The sequence below is a fragment of the Carassius carassius genome, chromosome 21 (genome assembly GCF_963082965.1).
Source record: "Carassius carassius chromosome 21, fCarCar2.1, whole genome shotgun sequence".
In the NCBI taxonomy this organism is placed as follows: domain Eukaryota; kingdom Metazoa; phylum Chordata; class Actinopteri; order Cypriniformes; family Cyprinidae; genus Carassius; species Carassius carassius.
Window position 1 is genome coordinate 23,330,107 of NC_081775.1, and position 19,320 is coordinate 23,349,426.

The 19,320-nt window shown below is 36.0% G+C and overlaps 1 protein-coding gene across 7 annotated transcripts in view; it reads right to left on the reverse strand.

Moving 5' to 3' along the window:
- The window catches only part of slc44a5b (solute carrier family 44 member 5b), a 38,257-nt gene that overhangs the window by 7,784 nt on the left and 11,153 nt on the right, over window positions 1–19,320 (reverse strand). For 2 of the 7 annotated variants that reach the window (XM_059503899.1, XM_059503902.1), the window contains exons 2-13: window positions 11,987–12,035; window positions 7,470–7,543; window positions 6,171–6,255; window positions 5,910–5,994; window positions 5,666–5,794; window positions 4,856–4,916; window positions 4,092–4,215; window positions 2,630–2,662; window positions 1,017–1,100; window positions 812–924; window positions 310–441; window positions 59–158 (exon numbers count right to left, since the gene is read on the reverse strand). In XM_059503899.1, the coding sequence (XP_059359882.1) occupies window positions 59–158; window positions 310–441; window positions 812–924; window positions 1,017–1,100; window positions 2,630–2,662; window positions 4,092–4,215; window positions 4,856–4,916; window positions 5,666–5,794; window positions 5,910–5,994; window positions 6,171–6,255; window positions 7,470–7,543; window positions 11,987–12,035 (1,069 nt within the window). Of the gene's footprint in view, window positions 1–58; window positions 159–309; window positions 442–811; window positions 925–1,016; window positions 1,101–2,629; window positions 2,663–3,147; window positions 3,172–4,091; window positions 4,216–4,855; window positions 4,917–5,665; window positions 5,795–5,909; window positions 5,995–6,170; window positions 6,256–7,469; window positions 7,544–11,986; window positions 12,036–12,428; window positions 12,661–19,320 lie in introns of those variants that run through there. The other 5 variants (XM_059503898.1, XM_059503900.1, XM_059503904.1 and 2 more) reach the window with 5 other exon arrangements.

Here is a 19,320-nt window from a genome sequence, read left to right on the forward strand (position 1 = left end):
CCAAGCTCCACCATTAAGCAGAAGAAAAATAGAGAAAGACAGGCAGAAAGAAACTTACTTGCTGCCCTCCTTTAGAAGAGCAATGGCAATACGAACTCTGTTCCGCAGGAATATCAGTACTAAGATGGTGATAGCTTCAATGACAGCCAAGGAGATCACTGCGGTAAAATATCAAGCTGTCAGTCACTTCCATCAAACTGAACTGTCATCAACTTGACAGTGCAGCTGCATTGCTTGGCTTGAGATGCATTATTTGACTCAAACTTCACTACAAACACTCATATATTAGAATAAATGAAGAAATCTCACTGAATATGAGCCAGGTCTGAGTCAGCTGCAAGTAAACCCGGAAGTCAGTCTGGAATCCGATGTCTGAGATGGTGATGTCAGAGCTCGGCTTGCCCTTGAGTGAACTGTACTCCCAGTAACAATGCCATATCCCTGTAAGTGACAGTCAGGACACAGAAACTGAACCCGCAGTGCAGAGCATTCACAAACTATCATACTGTCCGACACATCATTTAGTGTTAAGGTCAGTTACAAGATCAGGTTTTAATTTTTAATGTGAACATTTATTGCCTGAGAATTCAAGAGAACCAGATTAGTCTGATTCATGAATTATTCATTTAGTTTTTTGAACTGGATCATTTGATTCACTGATTAGATCGAACTGAAAAGGAGACAAAAAGCACTACTAAAAACTTCTGTTGGATGAACGACATTCATCCAAGTGGTAAACCATCCCTATAATTAGTACAATTTTAAAGTCTAGTAAATAAGAGTTTAGTTTTGCAGTTTTATCATCACCAACCATAGCCCACAGCCACGATGACCCCAAAGATCACCATCCAGAAGAGAACGCCAGCAGTGAACCTCAGCAGAAGAATGAAGATCAGACTGACCAGCATACTTATCACCAGACCACTGAAAACACCCATGAACCACACTGTATCAGCCACACTGCATCTATCTGTTGAATTTCTTAAAGATGAAAAACGAGGTGAGGTTGTACATACATTAGGATCCAAAACCACGAGCTGGCGTAATCCTCAAAGATTTTGACGCCCACCTCCTTTGCATCCAACAGGCTGGTGATGCCACTGTAAACGAGCACAGAAAACCATCAAAAACAGTCAACTCTACTGACTGTACAGAGCAGTTTATGGGGAGGTTTATCTCATAAACATGCCATATACAGTCCTTTCTTCATTAAACTAAGAAAGCAATGGCACACTACAGTTGGTTATTATAGATCTACAGTGGTCAGGTTGATGTTTCACAAGTGTTACCGGTGTAAACATCAGATTTGTTCTAGTGTCCTCCTTTCATGAAAAAGCCATGTTTTTCATGCACAGTGGAGGTGAAGGGTTAAAGAACGTAGTCAAAGTTATTGAATCTGACACAACTGAAAGTGATGCTTTGATATTTTTATAGTGTACATAAGTACAATCAGTGCAATGTTGTACTGTTTAAAAGGTCACTGGACATCTAATGTTTTAAAAAATGTTTTGTTTAGCTGAAATGTTTTGGAAAAACAACTTTATTTCTATCCCACTCAGTCTCATTTACTCAGGCCAAACTAAAATGAATATAGTGTGTATTTTACTGTATGTAAGTCTATGGTGAGAAAAGTGCTTTTACATAACTACCGTTGGAATGTTTTTAAAGTGCCCCAGTTATGGGTAATGAAAGGTCATATTTTGGTTTTGGGTGTCCCCATGAACAGGTCGACATGCATGCAAGGTTAAAATAACACTTTAATTGTCTTATAATATGCATTTATTTTTACATTATTTGCTCAGTGACTCCCAAACTATTTGCACAACAATTAATTTTTTCCAAACCCCTCCTTTGCTTGACGTTAATCTGCAGTGATTGGTCTAATTGGAAAGGAACCACAATAAAAGCTACTCAATTTAAAGTTGGGTTAAACTACATTAAAGTTACTAATAATTATTAATAAATGCAGTTATCAATACTTAGCTATAATTTTGTATACTTGTTGTAAAGGGGGAAAAAGTAGAATAGCTGTACATTGCTACAAAGATTCAGTGCAGACACCTTCGCAGGAACTCAAAGAATCATGAATGATTCATATGGGAGCATGAGTCTGCAAAAAAACAACAACCCAGCATTGTCATGTTTCATCACTACTTGCTGGAGAAAGTAGCCTGCTGCTGGAAAGCTGCACTATAGCTAACTAATTTCATCAAACTGAAAAATGTTCTTCGAATAATGCTGATGAAAAGTGTGTTTCCCTATAGCAGAGAAGCATTAGGTGAATGGAGAAGAGCTCTGTGTCCCATTTTTAACATCTGCATTTTAAACTCCCTCGCTAAGTTTTTCCTTGCTGAAAACACGATCAGTGTAGTATATGTTCAAAACGACCTTGCGATGACATTAAATCACATCTTCCTCACTTATGTTTGCCATTATATTCTTAAAAAGCTCTTTCAGCAGAGGCAGAGGGGTTTTGTCAGTGACCTCTGGAAAAAACATACACAGATGTGTTTTTTCTGTTCTACAGATTCTTTGAGAGGCTGCAGGTGCAGAAAATGTGGCGAGGGAGGTTAGTTCATAGAGAAGCAAAGGACAAGGTCGAGTTTCAAAGCTGACAAGAAATGGAGACCTTTCTGTTCCTTGCTGCATAGCTGTAACTTTGCTACAAAAAAGGAAGCATTGAGCACGTTACAAAAGACACACATGAAGCAAAAACTTTGGCTTTCTGCAATCAGGTGAAGAGTTGCAAAAAGCATCTGCAGATTAGAGTATAAAAGTGCCTGTTTTTGTGAGTGAAACTCAATCCAAAAGTACAGTTGTTAGTGTTTACACTTGTCCTGTTCACACAGGACACATTCTTGCATTAAAAAACAGCTAGATGGAAAAAAGCTAAAATACTTTGAACTAATATTACCAAGATGTGATGTCAAAGACGTAAGAACACATCCTGTGTGAACATTGTCTTGAAAACTAGTTACAAGAAACCTGCCTGCCAAAATAAGAAAATACCCCATGTGACCTTTTACCCCAGGTGTTTAAAATCAGTTCTATTATGGCAGCAGCAAACTCATGCGAACATGCACAGCTGGACTTATTTGCTTAAAAGGCCAGATTCTCTCTGACCTTTTGTAAGCCCAAATGTCATACCCAGATAAAACTGTCCTCTCTTGCCTGGATGGAAAGACAGTATATTTAGGAAGAAATGTTGGAAATAACAGTACTATTATTTGTATTGGTACAAATACACATATTTTTAATATCAAGATGCAAGATATTTCCATTCAAAAGTCTAAGGTCAGTTTTTTTTTTGTTAAAGAAATTAAAGCTTTTCTTTCAGCGAGAATACACGAAATTGATTTTTTTAAAAATAGTAAAACATGCATAATATTAAATGAAAAGTTGTTTCAAATAAATTATGCTCCTTTGAATCTTCTATTCATCAAAGAATCCTGTCGAAATCTTACCGACCCCTAACTTTTGAACGGTAGCGTACACCCACTTAAACTCTGACTCATACAACTAAAATGGAAACTGAGAGCTCCTTCAGAAGAGCATTCATTAATTAATAATCATTATATCTAATTAGGAAGAGCTGAGCGATTTTATGCAGGCCAGAGGATATTTTTAGACTCTTATTTATGGGATAACGTATAGCCAGCCAGTTATTACCTCAAAATAAGCACTGACAAGGTAATCGAGACTCTGAAGGGGTTTATTTTGCACGGGTAACCAACTGACTGTAAATTATCCCACCTAAAACACAGCTACTTAACAAAATAAATATATAATTATACATGAAACATTGATTTGAGATGAAATTATTTTATTATGGAAGAAGACAGAGACTGCGGAGTGAAACTAGCACAGGTTTTAAATTATATGCAATATAATTACGCAAGTAAATTAGATAGTTTAGAGGCATTATATAACAACATTTGAATTATTTTGTTTTAGTTTTGCCTAACTAGTCGTCCTATCCGTGTTACTCTCAATCAAAGCAATTTAAAAGCCATACAGACAGTGCAACAATTTTTTTACCTGTATTCTTATATGGGTGCGATGCACTAAGCACTACTAATAAGTGAACTTACTTTGCTGCATCTCTCAAATCGACGACACTTCTGATTTTGCCGTGTCCATCCTTGAAGCTTGTTTTGTTGGCAACAGTTAATGTCCCGTTTCTGGTGATGAAATCAGGAAAGCACCTCTGAAGAACTGATGGAACGGCAAAGAATAACGCAAAAATTAAAATCCCAATTAATTTTTAAGTATTTAGTAGCTGTTGAGGACATGCTTTGTGTCTGTCTGCTCGTTTATCTTCAAGGCCTAAATTCCTGAGAGGTGATAAGCAACAGCTATCCAAGGGTTTGTTATCATTCTGTGCCTCCTCTGCTGATATTGAGAGGATGCAGTGACCTTCACAGCCTTGGCAGAGACTTTTTCTCTTTTTCTATATCTTATATAATTCACAATGTTTACATTAAAGCAGAAATGATGGCTTCAAAGAGATCTAGGCCTGAACTGAAACTCACGATCTCCTGATATTCAAGTTTCTGTTGAAAGTCAAGCAATCTTTTATTTGTATCTTTTGAATTACACATAAACAAATTCTAACATGAATTAAATTGAACTCACTTATACCCATAAACGTTGGCGTTTCTTTGTCTAGACACTCGCTCATTCCTTAAACTTCTGAGATTCTACTGGAATTGTGTGAATTTTTATACATTATTGATGTTGGCGTGCATATACATTTGAACTAAGATTTGGCACCAAGACAGGCAATTATAAAGAAAAATACCAGCACAGAAAGCATTGTTTTGACTATAAATTCCTCACAAAATAAAAAACTTACATGGTCTGCTTGGCACAATCATTGAGGGACAATCTTCATCCTGAAGCACCTGAGAAACCGACTGTCAAATGAGAAAGAAAAGAAAGAAGATACATTTAAAAAAATAAAAATACAAAATATTCATGCTGCTCTCGACAGTATCTCTCCGGCATGTCAGGCCTGGCTCAAACACAGTTACCATGTGCGCTTCTAAATGTGCATGTGTGAGAATGTGTGAAAATCCAGTGACTAAGCAGAATCAGACCATTGATGGTTTGCGTTGGTACATTTACGCATTGACACGCAAAGAAATGTGGGTGCCTGCTGTTGTGTACAAGTGTGACATATCGGCCTGCTAAGATGAACCATCGTCATCAAAAATGCTCATGTATCTGACCATAACAGGCATAATATTCCTCTAGACATAAAAGGGTTCCCACTTTTAATTTATGAATTTCTATGAATTTTCAAGTAGTTTGTGATTACTGGATTAGGATTATTCTATGAACTATTAATATATTGTTTCATATTTAAATAATTATTAACTCAATTAGTTAAAAAAACTATTTATTCATTTATGAGCCGGCCCAACAAATAAAAAATAAAAAAACAATCTTCAAGAAAGATTTGCTTACAAATAAGACATTCACTTTACTTTTAAGATTGTATTCATTTACATGACTTTTCCAGAACTAGAAAATAAAATCATACAAATTCACGGCTATGGAAACCCTGTTTCAAGGGTTTTCAAACTTCGTTGTGCATGTGATGATCACTGAATTTTTACAAAGTTTTGGTTCTTGCAGATACTCTCTAGTTTCCACGTGGCACCTTATCAGGATTGTTGAAGCCCGGCTTGCAGAATTGCTTGTAGTAATCCCAGTAGCTCTTATTGCGTCTATAGTTTAATTGCATGTCGATGTATGTGGCAAATCTGTCTGGGCACTTGGATACACACAGCTGGGGTGAATAAGAGAGAAAGAGAGGCATTAGTTACAAAACAAGCTAGTGCTAAACACAGAACATTCCAGCTTAGAAAGAATGACAGATGGTTTGCAAATATTGCATGTATTACCTGAGTTGTAGGGCACTGGAGGTTAATGAGGACTGTAGGATTGGCACATTGTAAAATATTGAAGTAAAATAATATGGCTTTATTTCTGTGGGGGAGAAACAGAAGGTGTTTCAATCCACCTTTGAAACATAAAAATTTAATAAATAAATAAATCTCATACTTAATATATTAAGTATGAGATTACTTGTAAATATTTTATGCAATTTATTAATTAAAGTATAACAACATTAACACCTCAGTTTGTCTCTGGCTCATACTCACGCATTAGGAGTACCCTGCTGCCCACAGAACTGCCCATAGCTGTCTGTCGGGTAGACCACTTTCCGGGGATCCCCATGCATCCAAGCTTAAAAAACATAACACAAGTCATGTCATCTGAATCATGTTTCTCAAATAAGTTTACCACAGATGCAATTCAACTTTCATGCATTTCAAAGACCTGCTGTAATTAAAAAATAAAAAATCTTATTATGCACCAGCAACCCTCAGTATTTATGGCAACACTGAAACTACACCCACTGTTCCTGCTAAGAAGGAACAGGCAGAAGCAAACAGAACAAACATGTACAGATGCATGAAAAACAAACTAAAAATAAAGTGAAACCTCTTTAATTCGGAGCATAAGAGGCTCTTTATGTATTTGAATACGAGTGATTTGAGTCTACAGAGAATCGAAAACACTACAGCCCTGTGGAGAAGGATTCTGCCTGATGATGATTTAATTTTCTCCACTCAAGTCTGCATTGAAAAGTGAATTTGAGCTTCAAGGGTCACAGAATTTCACCCTGATCCTTAAACGGTCACATGAGTTGTCAGTGCACTTCAAAGGGCAACAGAAAAGCCAGTCGTATTAATTTAGCCTTGTAAGGATTAAACCGATAAGGCCAGAGCAGATGAGGAAAAAAAAGCACTGTGGGAGAAACGGTGAGCCTTACACTACACAGACCCAATATGCATAGTTTGTACAGTTTATATAATATAAATAAAATTTAAAATTAACATTTTAAACTATGTAATTTACTCCTGTGATGGCAAATCCGAATTTTATCCAGCCATTTCTCCAATCTGTCATTATATGTCATACTATCTTTCAGATATCATTAAAAAAAAACTCAAATTTGTTTTAAAAATTAGATCCTAGAATTTTTGGGGGGGAATATATTTATAACAATCCCAGGCAGCATGTTTCCAACACAGACAGATCCAACAGTCGGCAAGCTGTGAGTCTCCCAGAAATGGCACAAGAGAAGAGCCTGTGACGGTTTTAACCACAGACTCCACAGCTAAACCACAAATGATGTAACCGATCAAATGTCAAAGTGAATGAATGGGTTCGTGTGAGTCCTCTTGCTTTTTTGAGAATGGACTAAATGACTGTCCTTATAAAAACAGCCACATACGGTGAGGGGAGTGTAACTGAACATAACAACACTGCATTAGGCTGCTGTTTATGACTGACGCTCCCCCACCGCTTCTATTTGGCTGCTTAATAGCACTGGATTCATGAGCAGCATTACGCAACCCTCTCTGCTGAAGCACACGTTAATGAGTGTAACTCACCAACTGTTCCCAGAACGATGTAACCGAGGATGACGATGACAAAGATCACACAGCAAAGCACGTCTGTGCAGCCCCTGCAGTGGGAATGTGAGAAAAGAGAATGTAAGGGAGAGCATGTGAGTGCTAAATGAATAAATCACACTACATTCATAATGGCATTTCAGTAAGTACATGAATAAGTTAAAGAATTACATATTACTAATTAATCAAATGTTGTCAAATAAAACTTTGTGAACTCTAAATCTAGAAATAAAATAAAATTATCCACTAACACAGTGTTAAAACACACATACATCTTTACAGGGTGCGATTTGCCGGGGGGGATGCGTGGGATTTCCCCCTTTCTGGTCAATGAATCCCTGCCTCTGCTTAATTATTTTTATCCCCGGTGGGGATAAATTTATCCCCCCCTCAAAGTGATCAGTGCTACTACACTAGTGGCGAGACGGATCACAAAACTTATCACGGATCCGTGGTTTGATTAAAGTCAATTTTATTTTAAAATGCGCTACTTTGGCTGACTCATCCTCTCTGTATTCACCACTCTGCAGACTTGCTCAATGTCCCACCCACGACGCTATCTGATTGGTTACACCTCACGAGTAATAGCCTATCAACACTTGCGAGACGGTTTAAGCCAGTCCGCTGGGCAGTGGAGTTACCAACTTGGCCACTTTGTTGCTAGATTTAGCGCCTTTTTTTCCAAAATAGCGACTAGCGACAAATCTAGCGACTTTTTGGACTATAATTTTTTTGTCTTTGAGACTCTCTGGTGCTGCCGCACGAGCGCGACATCTCTCTTTCCCAGCGCAAGCCTCTCTCTGCATCTGCGGCGGCATTAATATGAGATGCATGAAAATGAAAAATGTTGCATTGACAACTACCTGAAATAAAAGTTGAAGTTGAAGTACTAAAAAAAAAAAAAACTAAAAAAAAACCTTGAAATAAATAAATGAAAACTGAAAATATAAAATATAAAAATAAACTCTAATTACAAACATTTATAAATACTATAACGGTAAAAAAAAAAAAAAGAATACCGTATTTTCCGGACTATAAGCACTTTTTTTTCCATAGTTTGGCTGGTCCTGCGACTTATAGTCAGGTGCGACTTATTTATCAAAATTAATTTGACATGTACCGGGAGAAATGAACCAAGAGAAAACATTACCCTCTACAGCCGCCTGAGGGCGCTCTATGCTGCCAGAGATGCTGCTCTGTGCTCCTGTAGTCTACACTGAAGACATAGAGCGCCCTCTCGCGGCTGTAGACGGTAATGTTTTCTCTTGGTTCTTGGTTCTAAATGAATGTGACTTATAGTCCAGTGCGACTTACATATGTTTTTTTCCTCATCATGACGTATTTTTGGACTGATACAACTTATACTCAGGTGCGACTTATAGTCCGAAAAGTACGGTACTAAAATTATACTGGCAGTCCATCCTAAATTATAATACACTAAACAAACTAAGCTAGAAATTCCCAGATGATATACTCCATTTAAAAGTACTTAAATGCACAGATGAACATCTGAAAGTAGTTTTAAAAAAGAACTCGAAAGCTAGCAACAGTGAACTTTAAAAAAATTAGTTAGTTAGATGGTAACAAGACACAGCCAGGAGGTCTGTAGCATTGAGACACAACTGTATATTGTGGTAATGTGTCCTAATCATACTAAACATTCATAAGTGTATACTTGTAGTGCAGAGAGTATGTATGCTTATTGGGACGTAGCCATACAGTTCAGTAGGACAGTAAACTTCAGTCTTGTGCAATCTGACTAACTCCCAGCATACAGCAGCTTTGAGTGGACAGCTAATGTGGAGGACAGTAGAAATGAGTGACGTGTCTGATGTGTAAACTACAAACACAAGAGCTACAAACCCACAGTGTCATCTGTAACAGTGTTCACTGAGCTATATTTAAATTCTGCTCAACACAGACGGGGAGTGTGTGGTTGCGTTGGGCCACTTTCACACAAAGGTGCGGATTTGACATGTTACTGGGAGTCAGTGACATTCAATGCAATACAGCTTGGGTGATATTTATGGAGATACAGTGCTAATGTACTGGTGGAAAAGTAGCCAACAAACAAACAAACAAAAAACAAAAAAACAAATAGTTCACAGGTTTATTGAATAATTAATTGGAAAGATTGATCTGTTCACAAAAAGTTCACGTCATTTAGAAGATTTTCAGATGTTCTAGGACTTCATATGAAGTCGTATGGACTTTAATAGTGCGTTCTATAGTTAGACATGATGTGATCACTATAAACTGCTGTTGTATAGAGAAAATGTCTGAGTGAAGAAAATGTTCCTTTTGTGCTCCAAGAAAAAATAAAACTAAAAATAATTTAATCTCTTCTATAAATCATAATCATAGGTTTAATAAACAACTAAAAAAACTTTATCAATCTATTACTGAGCCACTATGATAACTGGGTCAGCTGTGACGTGGATTGTGGCATCTCATTACAGCAAACATAGCACAGCGAAGTACTGCATGCTGTGCTAACCCAACAGAGATGTTTTACATCAGCCAACCCTAATTAGCAGTAGCTGGGCCTTATAAATACGATAAAAGCAAAGGAAAGCCCTATTAAAAACACGCTTGGTTGCAAGCTGTGATGGCCACTCTCTATTTAGAGCAACAAAAATACATCAATAGCAGAATTACCTGACAATCTGCTGAATCCTATTGAATTTGAATGTTAATGAGGAAAAGCAACTCTGGACATGTGAGCAACAGTAATTAATTTCTCTGCTCCTGTGGGGTGAAAGCTGGGCTGTCCGCTATCACTGCGAACTAACCATTGATCCACCAGCAGCTCTGGATCAGAGCGAGAAACAGGCCAGTGGAGTGACAGGTCCATGAATAAAGTCAATATTTTTATCAATAACAGACACAAGCAAATCAGGACAAATCAAAAGACAATTCTATGAAGGTGCATGTGTGTTTGTTTCTGGCCTAGCTGTAGTTTTGGGGGAATTATATAAAACATTTTTTGAAAGGGTCTAAAAAGTAGAGAGGAATAAAAAATAAATAAATAAATATTGTCAGAAGTAAATATTTAATATTCATCTTTTCTTAATTCATTTCTACTTTTTAGACCCCTCCAAAAAAAATTATATTTTTAATATATATATTTCATTTTATAAAATATATAAATGTATATAAAATATATATATATATATACACAGTATTATTTTTTGTTGGACATTAAATTAGACATGTAGGATTTTAGACCTACAAATAAGTGTATTTTTAATGTTAGCATTAACTGAAAATCAAATTTAAGCTATCTAATAGAGTCCTAATTAATAGCTCAAACGAGTTAATACGTATTCCTCTCACCAGTTCAAATGTAGTCAGTTTATTTATTTTAATTTTTAATTTTGTGATTTTAACTTTTAAATGAGTGTTTTTAATGCTTTAAAGAGCAACTTTAGATTTTAACATTTTAATGTTGTACTAATAATCATAAAAGGTACAGCATTCATAAAACCCGAGAAACGCTGCACGGCAAGAAACTGCCGATCAACTGAATGCACAAGTAGCAACCATGTTAAAATGTGTTCATCTTAAAACAATTTCATTAAATCTTGGGCACAATACATTAAATAGATGGTTGTAGCCTACATTTTTATTTATTTGATTTATTATTTAATTTACATTTTCTGAGTACTTTCATTGTTGAACTGATAATAAGGTGAAATTATGTGAGAGAGACAGTGGAAACATCAATGCATTCCTATTGGTCAGTATTAGAGGAGCTCAGTTTAGCCTGCCAGTTAGCCTACCCTGGACCAGGGCTGCATTTCCCAAAAGCATCATAAGCTTAAGTACATCACAGACTTCCTAAAACCAACCAGCTTACGATGCTTTTGGGAAACGCAGCCCAGGTTATATTCCAAGCAGAAGTTTCCAGAGTGACTGAGCTTGAGCTATGGGAAATTTGCTTTATGGAACTAAATCAAGTGACAATAAGTCAGACTAACTGCAGTCTAATGAGATAAGACTGGCTTATTTGGTGAACTTGTTTTATGAAACAGTCCCCAGATGTTAAGTTGTAAGCTTAGTCAATAGTACTTAGAACTGGCTATATTTAAAACAATGGGAAGTTCGAATTTTCTTCATTTATAACAATAGGAAGTTCCCTTTTATATATATAAGCATTTTTTTCATGTATAAAAATGTTAGTAGCTGTTCTTATTTCGCTCATTGAAAATCAAATCTATAAATTATGTCATGTAAATTATATACATACATATATACATACATATATATATATATATATATATATATATATATATATATATATATATATATATATATATATATATTTATTTATATTTGATTAGACATAATATATAATACAATTAAAACAGAATACCAATAATAATAATAATAATAATAATAATAATAATAATAATATGTATACGTGTATCTCATGTGATAAATTTGGCTTCAAAAGAACTCCAAAAAAAATCACAAGGAAGTAAGATTTACTCTACCTGTTGTGAACAGGTCCTCTGAATGTGGGGTCAAACTTGTGTGGCTCCCCTGTAATGCAAGAACAAAGTGTCAAAATCACATTTAAACTGTGCCACAATACAACTGAATCTATACTTTCACCCCCTAAGAATTTAATCTATTCTTGTTAGGAGCCATGTTAGTAGATTTTCTCATAAGCGGCAGATCAAGTCAAAGAGCAAACAAACTAACTGATTTCTGAAAAGCCCACAATGAAACAATGCAAAACGATGTCACCACCATGTTGAGTAAACAAAGAAATCGATCAAGTAGGTCTGAACAGCCTCATAACAAAGAGCAAAGGCAAAGCACAGGCAAACAAAAGAATGTACCTGCCACAGTTCTAAACACATTGGATAATTTTGACATCAAGCTCACAGAGTGACATTTCCCCTCGTCAAAGTATTTACAGTAAGTTCCTACCCAATTCTGCTTTGTAGTAACCTCCTTTTGGTCCGGTCATGTTCACTGCTCTCTGAATGAAGACACTGTGTGTTTTTATAATGTTGCTCTGCGTGTGTCACTTCCTATGAGGTGCTATCTTCTCGCCTTTCTCCCATCGGTTAATCATTACACACAAAGGCGTGTTTGCGAGAGGAGGTGGAAGAGAAATCAGCCTGGTGGGCGTTTGCGTCGCTTCCATCTGCCTCTCTCTCTCTCACTATCCACTCTCCACACTTTCCTTATCCTCTCTCTCTCTCTCTCGCCCGCTCACAAAGGAAACAGAACTGGTGTCTCGCGGCTCAGATTGGTAGCATCCACTGACACACCAAACACAATGAGACAACAGCAAGGCAGCCACCTGCTCAAAGCTTTGTACGCACACACACACAAACTTAGAAAGTGCCTTTTGTATGTTGCCTAACATACAATCACTTTTCATCTCAGTGGAATTAACATCCCAATGTGCTACTAACACAATTAATAGATGAAATCCTTAAATTTAAATGGACAGACTCACTGTCTGGTATCAAATTTTGACAGAACAGAACCAATACATAGGTCTGCTAGGATCTGTGCCAGTGTATGTGAACAAGCTGAGCAGACGGTCATCAGCTGTCACATACGATGATTGCTGCCTAGGTGGCCCAAGTTTGAAGATCAGGCAGTGATGCCATCCTGGAAGAAAAAAAGCCATCTTAGCTGGTTTAAACTGGTTTTCAGATAACTTTAGATCCCCAAAACCCATATAAAACCAGCCAACAGACAACCCTGACTAGGCTGGGAGAAGTGGCTAAGACCAACAAGCAATCTTAGGCAGGATTAAGCAGTGTTTTATGTTCCAATACAACTATATGATGATATCATGATGCCATATATATAAGGCCATCTGATTTCAGATGCTCTTAAGCCCCCAAAACCCCTATAAAACTAGCTAACAGACAACATTGACCAAGATATGAGAACCTGGCAAACCATCTTAGATTGGTTAAAGCAGTTTTTAAAGACAATGCAGCTTTATGATGCAATCATGATGATGTCCTGTTTATGATGGCCGATATGAAGAGTGTGAATGGCATATTCTCTAAAGCAGGCCTGGAACTAACAATCACATTGCAATTTTGTTTAATCTGTGATATGAATGGCAAATTAATGGTTGATACAAAACAACCAAACTTATGTCTTCTATACATTGTGTGAAAAAAATATATAAATGTTAAACACTACAAAGTAGTTTACATACAGCTTTTCATAGTACCATTTTTGTGCAAAAAATTGCTTTCAAAAACAGCCAAATTGACTATTTCTGTATTCAAATATTCTATAGTTCATTTTCCTTATAGACATAAATGGGTAAACTACAAGGTTTGTTCTCCATACAAGTGGGTTGGGCTTCATGATCAAAAAAAATCAATTGCAAAAACATTCTGGACCTCTTGACCTTGGCAAAGGAGAAGAAAGGAGAACTACACACAAGATTTTGGATGAGCTCCAATAAGCAGTAGTCAGCCCTGCTTCTCAGTCTCTTTTATCATGAGGGCTGAAATACATCCTGAGCTGTAAACAATGTGAATTTAATGAATGCCCACTCCTTTCAAACTACTCTGGAAAGAAATAGTGGAGTAAAAACAATGTTTCCTCAGAAAGTGCTAGTAGATCTCACAAATAATTCATCATCAATTAATAACACATCGAACTAAACTGAAAATAATATTTTCTTGTAAATGTACTCCAATAATGTATCTAATTAAAGGGTTAAAGAATAAATAAATACAACAGAAAACATACAGGTAGGTTGGCCTAGGCTATATAAGAGAAATAAAAAACAAAATTGTCTCTATTCTATACTGATTCATATTAAATCTAAACTAAAGTTATTCAGTCAAATGCTGAGTGATTTTATTTGTATTTTGTTGTTTGAAAAACATTCAGGACAAGACAGCAGCGAGTATACTAGGCTACTGTCACTTTAAGACCTAAGGTACGGATCCAATTTACTCACATGCAAAACGGACTATGTTTATGTGAAAACTAGCCAAGCTGGGCATTTTCATGTGTGTAACTGACAGTTTAAGTGCAATAAACAACAAAAAGATCCTCAATTCAGCATTTATATGCTGTTTAATGGGTGCTTCGTTTGTGCCCTGCCAGAAAAGCATATGAGTACCGAATTGAGTTATCTTTCATGTCTTACTGTGCTTGAACAGTTACAATCACTTGAAAGTTTAAAATGACAAGGCTTATAAATGCAAGCAAAGGATAAACTTTCATTTCATTGCATCATTGCAACTTTACAACAGCATAACTGCAATAGAGATGTTATCCAACATTTCTACCATTTGACAAATTGATACGGATTTCTCATGTTTACTGCCCTACACAAGTGACCACAGTTACACTTACAGAAAGAAATTATGAGCCTCAGAGAAAAGAGTATTTTACAAAAGAAAACATTTATATACAGGAGAAAAAGAAAAAAGAGACATAAATAATACTGGCAGACATGAGATTAAGAAGAGAGAGAGAGAGAAAAGAAGAACTGATAAGATACTGTGGTCAGGCGACAGCAGACAAACAGGTCAGGACATCTGGAAAATGCCCCTGAGGTATTATGGGAATAACAATGTTAGCATTACCTTGTCCTGTCCCATTTGAATATAGGTTTCAGAAGGGTACTCATTAACACCTCCTTGGTGGCTGCCACATGCTTTTAATATACCCCTCAACTACAAAACACTATCAATAGGGATAATGGAATGGAATAATGCTCTCAAAATGAAAGTTTGCTTAAAATTTACTCACCCTTAGGCCATCCATGATGTAAAACTAGGAAACTAGCTGGGATGGTTTGAGGGCGATATGATGATTTTTAATAGTGGACAATAAAAATGTCTCCACAATCTGCTTTTGGAGAAATATAATAGCATTGTGTTAAAGCGCATATTCTATCAGTTGCAGTTGAGGCGTCTCTGGGTCAATATACTGTACAATGTGACATACATTCACATTAGGGCCTGACTGATATGTTTTTTTGGGGGGCCAATGCCAACACCGATATTAGGGAGAATAAATATATATATCGGCCGATATTCTTTGTGTGTAGGCTATATTATAGTACAGTACAGTCAAAGTAGTCCTACAAGGTAGTCCTATACTTCCTACAAGTAGTAGGAAGTATAGTTTGGACACACTTCCCATTCGTTTGTCCAAAGTTTTGACTGGTACTGTATATAGAATACAGTATATAGCCTAAATAAACAGAATATATATATAGACACACATAAGCAAATTTTTTGCAATGCTAACTCAAATGTGGTGATCAAACACTTATAATGATGCAACAAACATAGGCCTATGGCAGGGTATTTAACAATTTAACAATAAACTTTATTATTCAAAATGAGTCTGACATCAGTGCACTTAACAGTAAACTTCACTTCACTTCACTTATTATAAATAACTTAAATAACACAATAAAATATAAAAAATATATAAAATATAAACTTGAACTAAGAAGTTAAACGAGTTAACTGTGTGGCAAGTAAGCTACTGCCAAACCAACAGGGGAAGGTTTATTCAGGAAGCAAAGCTTTTCCAAATGTAAACATATACAGTCGTGGCCAAAAGTTTTGAGAATTACATAAATATTAGTTTTCAAAATGTTTGCTGCTAAACTGCTTTAAGATCTTTGTACGTTTCAAAGGCTTTTATCGACAATTACATGACATTTATGCAAAGAGTCAGTATTTGCAGTGTTGGCCCCTTCTTTTTCAGGACCTCTGCAATTCAACTGGGCACGCTCTCAATCAACTTCTGGTCCAAATCCTGACTGATAGCAACCCATTCTTTCATAATCACTTCTTGGAGTTTGTCAGAATTAGTGGGTTTTTGTTTGTCCACCCGCCTCTTGAGGATTGACCACAAGTTCTCAATGGGATTAAGATCTGGGGAGTTTCAAGGCCATGGACCAAAAGTTTTAACATTCTGGTCACCGAGCCACTTAGTTATCACTTTTGCCTTATGGCACGGTGCTCCATCATGCTGGAAAATGCATTGTTCTTCGCCAAACTGTTGTTGGATTGTTGGAAGAAGTTGCTGTTGGAGGGTGTTTTGGTACCATTCTTTATTCATGGCTGTGTTTTTGGGCAGAATTGTGAGTGAGCCCACTCCCTTGGATGAGAAGCAACCCCACACATGAATGGTGTCAGGATGCTTTACTGTTGGCATGACACAGGACTGATGGTAGCGCTCACCTTTTCTTCTTCGGACAAGCCTTTCTCCAGATGCCCCAAACAATTGGAAAGGGGCTTCATCGGAGAATATGACTTTGCCCCAGTCCTCAGCAGTCCATTCACTATACTTTCTGCAGAAGATCAATCTGTCCCTGATGTTTTTTTTTGGAGAGAAGTGGCTTCTTTGCTGCCCTTCTTGACACCAGGCCATCTTCCAAAAGTCTTCGCCTCACTGTGCGTGCAGATGCGCTCACACCTGCCTGCTGCTCTTCCTGAGCAAGCTCTGCACTGGTGGCACTCCGATCCCGCAGCTGAATCCTCTTTAGGAGATGATCCTGGCACTTGCTGGACACCCTGAAGCCTTCTTTACAAGAATTGAACCTCTTTCCTAGAAGTTCTTGATGATCCTATAAATTGTTGGTTTAGGTGCAATCTTAGTAGCCACAATATCCTTGCCTGTGAAGCAATTTTTATGCAACTCAATGATGGCTGCACGCATTTCTTTGCAGGTCACCATGGTTAACAATGGAAGAACAATGATTTCAAGCATCACCCTCCTTTTAACATGTCAAGTCTGCCATTCTAACCCAATCAGCCTGACATAATGATCTCCAGCCTTGAGCACGTCAACATTCTCACCTGAGTTAACAAGACGATTACTGAAATGATCTCAGCAGGTCCTTTAATGACAGCAATGAAATGCAGTGGAAAGGTTTTTTTTGGGATTAAGTTCATTTTCATGGCAAAGAAGGACTATGCAATTCATCTGATCACTCTTCATAACATTCTGGAGTATATGCAAATTGCTATTATAAAAACTTAAGCAGCAACTTATCCAATTTCCAGTATTTATGTAATTCTCAAAACTTTTGGCCACGACTGTACAATGAATAAATAATAATTACATTTTTCACACAAACTGTGTTGTTTATTTTCTGGTAATGAAATGAAAATGCAGAACATTCATATTTAAATCATCTTTTTGCAGTTTAATATTTAATATATATATATACAGTACAGACCATAAGTTTGGAAACATTACTATTTTTAATGTTTTTGAAAGAAGTTTCTTCTGCTCATCAAGCCTGCATTTATTTGATCAAAAATACAGAAGAAAATGTAATATTGTGATATAATATTACAATTTAAAATAATTGTTTTTAAATGTATTATACTTTAAATGATAATTTATTTCTGTGATGCAAAGCTGAATTTTTAGGATCATTATCACATGATCCTTAAGAAATTATTTATTTATTTTTTTTCTTTCTTTTATTAAAATAAAATCAATACTTTTATTCAGCAAGGATGTGTTAAATTGATAAAAAGTGAAAGTAAAGAAAATATATTATTAGAATATATATTATTAGAAATTGTTTCTTATTTTGAATAAATGCAGTTCTTTTTAACCTTTTATTAATCAAATATATTAGACAGCAGAACTGTTTCCAACACTCATAATAAATCAGAATATTAGAATGATTTCTAAATGATCATGTGATAGACTGGATGTTACATGTGACACTGAAGGCTGGAGTAATGATGCTGAAAATTCAGCTTTGCATCACAGGAATAAATTATTTTTTTAAAGTATATTCAAATAGAAAACTATTATTTTAAGTTGTAATAATATTTCACAATATTACTGTTTTTTCTGTATTTCTGATCAAATAAATGCAGGCTTGATGAGCAGAAGAAACTTTTTTCAAAAACATTAAAAATAGTAATGTTTCCAAACTTTTGGTCTGTACTGTATGTGTGTGTGTGTGTAATGACCTGTTTTTTTTTTAATTTATTCATAAAAAAGACAAATTCCATGAAATTCCGCATTATACAACAAATTCCATTTTTGTGTGTCAGCATGTTATAAACAGAATGAGGCATCAGTTTACTGCATACAGTGTAGACAACAACACTGATTTTAATGGGATCTATGCAATACCGGAGACGAGCATCGCAACAAAATACAATAAAATTATTCTAGTATTCTTAATAGTATTTTGTAGTGGTGCGGCCGGTATAAACGAATAGTCTACTCTCTAACGTCACTGAATCTGCTGTTAAAAATCATGCAAAACTAAGAGTTAGAATCATTGTATTGTGATGATCAAATATAGATGTGGGTGGGTGGATAATTTGAAGCAGTGTTCTCAGGGTGAAGTTTGAGCTCATCCGTGCTTTTATACACTACACTGACCTAGGACACTGCACTTATTCACAATCACAGAAGTACATTATTTGCTTTAAAACCTTGCCGGTTAAACATTTAATATGCTTGCATGCACTTTTCCTGTGCGTACACCTGAAGACCATGCACACTAAAAGCCTTTCAAATATAGCCTAAACGAAGTTATGTATATCATCTGATTGTGCTAATACTGTCAAAAGCACACAAGGTTTACATATAAACACAGTTGCTTATGTCTAAAGTAAAAGTAAACAATTGAGAGACATGCTGCCGACTGTCATTAAAGGGATAGTTCACCCAAAAATTATGATTCTGTCATTATTTAACTTTTCTTAAGCTTTTTTGTTATTCAGATATGTTGTTGTTCGGAGTATTGCTATTTGTTAACCAAAGAAAGTTACATTTTTTGTAAAATGTTTAAGTTGTTTTAAAGCTAAAAAGGCTAAACTATTCT